General features: G+C 41.4%; 1 protein-coding gene across 1 annotated transcript in view; it reads right to left on the reverse strand.

Moving 5' to 3' along the window:
- The window catches only part of SLC39A12 (solute carrier family 39 member 12), a 29,310-nt gene extending 22,198 nt beyond the window's left edge, over window positions 1–7,112 (reverse strand). Inside the window, exons 1-3 of the mRNA XM_044425031.1 lie at window positions 6,975–7,112; window positions 5,437–5,718; window positions 270–477 (exon numbers count right to left, since the gene is read on the reverse strand). Of these exons, the coding sequence (XP_044280966.1) occupies window positions 270–477; window positions 5,437–5,718; window positions 6,975–7,037 (553 nt within the window). The 5' untranslated portion in view covers window positions 7,038–7,112. The remainder of the gene's footprint in view (window positions 1–269; window positions 478–5,436; window positions 5,719–6,974) is intronic.
- Between the last annotated feature and the right edge of the window lie 721 nt (window positions 7,113–7,833).

The raw sequence follows: 7,833 nt of genomic DNA on the forward strand, positions 1-7,833 counted from the left end.
ACCTATAAATCTCCCAAATAAATAAATAAAGAAATCCAACATTACATACGAAAATGTGCATTTCAAGAGGAATGCACAAAGAATGTGGCTGAAATTTTAAAGTGGTGAGAAAATGGAACAAACCAAACAGAATGAGAAACAGAAAGAGATTAAGATCAGCACTTTTCTACATGCCTTGTATTTGCAGCCATAATTACACTAATGACAACTATTCTAAGTCAAAAAGAACTATCAGAGAAGGAACTTTTAAGAGACTTTTGGAAATCTACCTCTTACATGGAGTTCAGTGGTGCTGTTCAGAGAACTGAAAATATATTTCATGAAGAATTCTGGTGAGGGCAAATGTGCTTCACCCAGGCAGATCCCTTGCAAAGCCAACTTCAGAAGGGCAGCAGCCAACCGAGGGATGGTGTGTTCATCAGCACCGTTGCGATGCAGTGTACCCACTTCCTTCTCCAGAACACCTACATGAAGACACTGAAAACAGAATAAAAGCATGAGTAATGAGGTTGCAGAAATGGACAGGAGTGTAAGTATGCTCACAATGGAAATGTAAAAGCTACATGGCTTACTCCCTTTCTGAAGGCTCCTGGATAAACTTAGCAGTCATGGAAGAGTCCCTTATGAATCAGTAACCAGTCACAGACAGAAAAGAAAGACTGAGAATAAATGGCAATTTTCCCCAAAGTAACCTGTGGGTTCCCACAGGGTTCTGTGTTAGGACTAATGCATACCAACCGATGGAATGCACTGCCACCAAATGCTATTCGGTGGGAGGTATAGGACAGATAAAAGGAAGTATCTTGTCACAAAGTGTATTGATAAATTATGGAATGCACTGCCACCAATGTTGGTGGTTTTAAAGGGGCATTGGACAAATGCAAGGAGGAGGAGACCTCCAGTGGCTACCAGCCTTGCATTCTGCCTCCTTTACCAGAGGCCGTGTGCCTGCACAGAACAGTTGCTAGGAGCTTGGGCAGGCAGAGGTCTTGCATCCATCCTGCTTTGGTTTGCCACTGTGTGTGTGGAACACCGGAGCCAACATGGCTTTTCTTATGTGCTTGAGCAATGAAGTCAGTGTTTGCAAATTTGAAGCAGGGCTTCTCCCAGCCTAGACGCCTAACTTAATATAAGTGAAAGTACAATACCCAATGGAGCACCTCTCCTAACATAAACCTTCTGGGATGCCATGATATACAACTAAGGCCCTCCTCCGGCTGTTTCTTCCAAAGGAGACTCAGAAAGCAGCCACACGGAGAGGGCCTTCTCCATGCTGGCCACTTGATTACAGAACCATCTTCCCAGTGAGGTCTGGCAGGCGTCAACACTGTCAGTTATTCAGCATCCGGCTAAGAAAGGCTACTGACAGCATATGATGCATCATTGCTTGTTATCAGGTCCAGAATCCTACTTTACATTGCTTTAAAGTTTTGTATGTTAAAAGATTTTATATTGTGTTTTTCTTGTCTAATATGTGTGGGTTGCAATTTCTGCAAATAGCTCACATGAACTGAACTTTGCTTATACAGCAGTACATCAGTGAGATGAAATAAATACTTGAAAAAACAAAATCAACTCGACGTTTGGGCTCAGTTACAGATTATTATTATTAATTATTAATTATAATTGCTGCCAAATAGCGGAAAGTGTCTGGGCAGCTTACAGCAACCCATTTAGGCTGTCTCCTGCCGTTTGCTATGCACTAAGAAAACCGCTGCTGTGACACCCCATAAGGTAACAGCATCCTTCGGGATTTGCAAGATACCCAGAGAACTACTTTAGCTAGGATTTTGCCCTTCCCCACATCTTCTGGTTATATATTCTTTCACTGGCCCATCCATGGAGTGAGGATGAAATGCTGCAGAAGCCTCAAATACTTTGTCCCTGGCTCTTCCGCATGATTTCTTTCAATTAGTTGGAAAGGAATCATAATAGTCCATTTAGTCTTCTGCTTGGCTCATAGAATTCTTGCGTTGTGTGGCCTGTTCAGAAGCAAAGGCTTCTTGTGTATTTCCTATGAAGTCTCCAGCAATTCTCCCTAAAGTTGAAATTATGACATTGATACTTCTTTATCTGTCAATGTGAGCTATTACTCACCCTTAAAAATAATCTTGGTTCCGTGAAAGCTTACTGTACATATTTTACTTAACAATTCAGTTAAAAAATAGAATTTATCTAAGCATGACCTACCAGATACATTTACAAATCAGCTATGCATAGAAGACTGGTTAAAGAATTTTATGTTAAATGGAAAGCCTATTATATAATCCTTTATTTAGCCATCAAGAGCATTACTGTTCAGTATTATGCATACAATGATCAAATTGATATAATTGCTTTATGAATTTAACTTTTTATTTTTATATTGTTTTATCTGGGAAAAAAGGAAAAATCAATTACTGGTAGGCTTGTGAAAATGTTACAAGGTGAATTATTATTTACTTGATACCTATATTAAAAGTATTATTAGGTCAAAATTGTAGTTATAAAATGGATAGAAGTAATAATAATTATTCACTCTCTGTATAATTTCCCACACTTAGCACTATATGTAATTTTTGTGTAAGATTCCTCAGTAACTTTTCTTTTTCATGTTAATTTTCCTTTCGTTTTTCCCCTTTTATCTATCTATCATCATCTTGGTTACTTGTCCCCTCTTACATTATTTTGTAGTAAAGCTGTCTGAACATCACATGGTGGGCATGTCGTGAGCGGAGTTGGCTGGAGCCGGGGGTCAGACTAGATGGCCCAGGAGACCCCTTCTGACTTGCTTTGTTTATATGTTTCTACGTTACTGGAATTAGGGTGGGGAAAAGTAGCTTAGCTCTCAAAAGTCTGGGTTTGAAGCCCTGTTTATTCAGCCATGTTTCTACTAAGTTAGGATTCTTACTTCTTCTTCTTTTTCTGATGGGCTTCCTATCTCAGCGGCATGACAAAGTTCTCTCCACATGAATCATGCTGTGACTACTGACTGGCTGGTGCAGGATGGGTGATAATTTAGTTCAGTTCATTTTGATAGAAAGTACCCCAGTTCACAAATCTAATCATATTTGGGATAGAAAGAACTGGAGTTCCACATGTTAATGACCATGGGAGAAAGTGAGACTGACAGTTTCATCAATTCCTAGAAAGAGATGGTTGAAATGATTGAAAGTGAATGTGAGGGTAAAAAAGAGCACTAGGAACTAAACTGCATGGTGCACACGCGTGTGCAAGGATGCTCATAATGAATAGATGGGTCTGGACAGTGTCTTGAAACAGTGTGAGGGAAAGGGTGAGGCTGAAAAAAAGAAAGCGAAAGAGCTTGCAGTGGTGGAAGGGCTTGGGAAAAAATATCTTCCGGCAAATTCTCTTTGATGTGAAAGTTTCCTTACAAAGAATATTTTCAAGGGGCTTAACAATAGCTGTCATGCGTTTCTTGATCTTTCAGGAGCTGTCTACATTTAAAATGCAATGGATATCTTATTTTCCTCAGACATATCCACAACATGCAAATTCTCTATGCTTAACTACTTTTTGGAGCTGGAGCTTAGAATATAACACAGTCTTCCAAAATCTTTTCTAATTGCTTCCTATGTCAAGAGAAGGGACACTAGGCAGCCCATCCTTCAAAATAAAATATTTTTCCAGTTGTTAAAAAGAACTGAATAAAATACAATATATATATTGTTTTATAGAATAATTTGTTTAAATCTGTTTATATGGAATAAGTTGTGCTCCTGAAGAATTAAGCCCAGTTTTCACAAGCAGAGTGGTACTTTGGGATGTGGCGTATCATTCCCTAGGCTTACTGATATCAGATGGCGTCACTGGGGCAGTTGGTGTGAGCTTGAGTGGACTCCGGGGGATGGTGGAGGACAGGAAGGCCTGGAGGAATGTTGTCCATGGGGTCACGATGGGTCAGACACGACTTCGCTACTAACAACAGCAACAACAACAATCTCCGAAATCAGATTTTTCAGCAGGCACTCACGTTGTTAGCATGATGCCATACAAGGTTTTGAAAGTAGTGATAAAATTAGCATTGTAAACTGTGGGTGTGGGTGTGAGGTGGGTTGATGGGGGAGAGGGAGAGGGAAAGGAAGAGGGAGAGACCTGCATTTGCACAAATAGAAAGTCACCATGAACAGAACTTGTTTATTTTTGGCCAGATTCTGCAATACTTCACAGCTTTCCATTCCTGACCATCCCTCACGGCTAAACAACTACCTAAAGCCGGTAAGTGTTTTGATAACACTGATGGCAAAAGTCCATCGCCTTTGCATTGCATTGTTGGTACTGAATGCCTGGCTCACCACATGTCCCTAAACCTTCACATTTGGATTGTCTCAGGTGGTAAGTTATGATCCATAACTGTGAAAAATAATCTGCCTAGCAAAGGCTGATCTATGCAAGATAATTCTTCATCGTTGCAGCATCATCTGGCTCACTGGTACATCACGTGACACTTTGTTTCCTCCTCCTCCTGCAGCCCTTATATCCTGGATTTTCCAAGACTGCTTCTGTCAAGATTGCTTGGGCATCTTGGGGTTTGCTTGCAGATCGCATGCTGTGCATGGGTCATTGCTGCAGCTTCATTATCCCCTGGGGACTGTGTGTGGAGCTTAAGTCTGTGTCTCTGTGGGGGAGGAAGTGGGCCTGTCCACCATTCCCTGCTATCCTTGACCCACAAATTTAGATCAGGTGGACAGTCACCTTGTTGCTACACACCTCTGCCGTGTGAGCAGCTTTGCCTTCCTTATGCCCATTTTCTTTCTCCCGTGCCATCATCTGGCTGCTTAGCAAAATGGCCCTTCGGCCATGCCACCCGTGAGAAAGAGTAAAGATTGGCCGCTGCTGTACAAGACTGGCCCCCACTTCCTTCTCCCTTCCTTCTTCCCGGCCCTTTTCTTTTGTGCAGCAATTTTTGACAGAGTGGGGTGGGCTCTCAGTTGTCATTTTTACACCTCCATGGCCTTACACGTGCACATTCTGCCATCCGAGACATAAAAGGAAGGGAAGCAGAAACGTCGTCCAAACTCCACAAAGCAACGTGGGGAGCAAACGCACGTTCCAGCGTTATGTGTCTGCATTCACCTGGCCCTTCAGTCTCCTCCTACGTCTCTCACAATTAGAAGCCTAAGCAATTTTGTCCAGCATGTGATCAGATTATAAAGATGGGGGTTACCGAGCTGTATTCTCTGCTGCTTTCCTCAATGGAGATGGCTGCATTTTGGAGAAATACTGCCTCACACAAGGATGGATCTCTCGCATCAACCCTCTTCTAGTCTAGTCAAACTTGTATGGATTTCACCTGCATTAAAACTATGGCGTTAAAAGAGAAATACGTGTGTTTTTCATATGCAGACACAATCCTAGTTTGAGCAACAGTTGGAATGTGCGGAGAAAAGATAATGCTTAGCCTTGACTTGTGCATTATCTCATTTTGCTTTTTACCTGGTTTTCAGATATTTTAAAATGCTTTTTTATTGCTTCCAGGACATCTTCCATTTCATTCCAAGAGAAATAATAGCTGTCTTCATTGTGCCTTAAATTGAGCATACTGTTCAGGAAAAATTTGTAATCCTTGTCCTTCAAACTGATTGTTGATGGACAGATGTCTTTTTGTTGAGTTATATAATACAAAAGAATGAGGGAAATCTTCTGGAATACTCCTTCATTAAGGAAGCTTTCTAAATCTCCTCCAGCAATTAATATGAGAGCATCTGATTCAGGGCACTATAAATAAGAAAAACAAAGAAGAATAAATTTCAGATAGGAGTCACCAAAAAGCTGTGATGAGTATCAGAATGGTACAAGTTAGACAATATGGGGGAGAGGGGAGGGCATCATTAATCATTTGTCCCACCGCAGGAATAGCATTTTGTCCAGTCTGGCCCAAAGTCTCATATCAAGGAGATGAACAGTGTGATTCTAATGCACAGATCTGCTGGCTGGAAGGGTTTGGGATGCCATGGAGGCCTCCCACTGCCAGGTGGCAGTGATCCATCCATCCCAAACCCCAGTTATGCCAATAAAAGCTTCCTGAGCATGAATCTCCCCCTAGAAGTAGGCAACAGAAGGCTCCCTGATGGAACTTAGGGATCAGGGTGGCAACTTTGGATTAATTGGATTTAGGTTCCTCTGTTCTCCACTGATGCACCTGGATCAAGGGCCCCAAACTACACCAGCATCAGGTTGACATAGACATTTGCCTTCCCACTGAAATTGCCAACAGGAAAGAGACTGGTGAAAAACTGAAACCAATGGAAAAGTGACCCCCCCTCACTTCCTGTCCTGGATGCTTGTGCTGCAGAGAGAGGAATGGATCCATGGTGGATGTCCCCACTGGGCCAGGTTGGGGTGGCACTGCCAGTCTCACAACAGGGATCACTGGGAAGGATCAGACCATGGCACACATTCCCAAAGGACCTGCTGTTCCTACTCATTTGTGTGTGTGTGTGTGTGTGTGTGTGTGTGTGTGTGTATGTGTGTGTTGAATGGGTGATGGACATGTGGCTAATTAGGGGATCAGTGCAGTGCCTTCGTGCATGTTCATAGGATTTTTAAAACACTATTCCTTGATATGTACCAAGACACACATGCCATCAGCAGGTCTGTGTCCTACCTGGGTAGAGGCTGAGAACTATTTGGGCATTTGCCAATCCTGAAAAGCATAGAAACAATGCCAGTATCCTAGTGTCCTTCTCTAGGCTTCCATATAAATCCCACAGTTGAAACAGATGCCATTGTTTATATGCTTGTTTGGATTTAAAACCTCCCAAAGTTAGAAAACTAAATAGTGAAAAAATGAAATACATGCTTGTAGGGTACCACACATCAATGAATATGCTATATAAATAAATGCATAAATAATAAGAACTAGTTCCTTCTCTTTTTTAATTGTGGCCTTGGAGACCAAATGCACGAAGAGGAAGCTTTTGCTGTTTCTAAATTATCTGTATAATTCTCTGCTCATCCCTTGACTCACTAACCAGATGACAGTCCTCTTGCATCTCATAAATCCTCTGAGGACACACAGTATTCTCCAGCAACATCCTCACAATTTCCCTTGATTGGTTCTGATGGTGTTCAGTGTAGTTGTTAGCTGCAATGATATGTAAAACATCCCCCAAATAGCTATAGCGGGAGTCATAGCTGTTGTCCTCCTTCATTTCTCCACCACGTTGTGTTCCAGCAGCATGTGGGCCAAACAGAAAAGCCAAAGATACTGTCCAAAGAATTAGACGCGGAGTCATTTCCTCTTCTCCTCGTAGCCTGCGTCTGCTTTGGGTGTTTGCAGTTTGCAGCTTCAACTTGATATCTGAAGAATTTATATAATAAAGGGTGGGAGGGGAAACCCCTTAATTAGCATGGCTGCAATATGTTTGGAAGGATTTATTAATTGGTTGGCTAAGCTGATTTGCAGTGACAAGCTGTTTCTGAACAACGGGGGGTCTGTCGGGAGTTTACCGCAGGGAAACAGCAGGAAACAAAATTGATCGTAGGCAGAACGGTTCTGTGCCATTATGCTAAAAGGTTGATCCAGAGGGATTCTTCTTCTTCCCAACCTCAGTAATAATAATAATAATAATAATAATAATAATAATATCTTTTAAATACCCTTCTCCTTTCTCATTAATAAATTGGATAATGATAAAGTTTAGTGACAAGTTGAGAAAAAGGTTGCTAGTTTCCCTTTCACTGTATAATGCAAAGATTAGGGAAATTCAATGAATATAAGTATACTTGTAATGGGATTTATACCAGTTTCCAGCCATGCTGTGTCATTATTATGCTAATTATTATTATAATTTATATAATACGCTACCTCAATAATATATCAGAGTGATG

This window comes from Varanus komodoensis, unplaced genomic scaffold (assembly GCF_004798865.1).
Source record: "Varanus komodoensis strain SLA01 unplaced genomic scaffold, ASM479886v1 scaffold15, whole genome shotgun sequence".
NCBI lineage: Eukaryota > Metazoa > Chordata > Lepidosauria > Squamata > Varanidae > Varanus > Varanus komodoensis.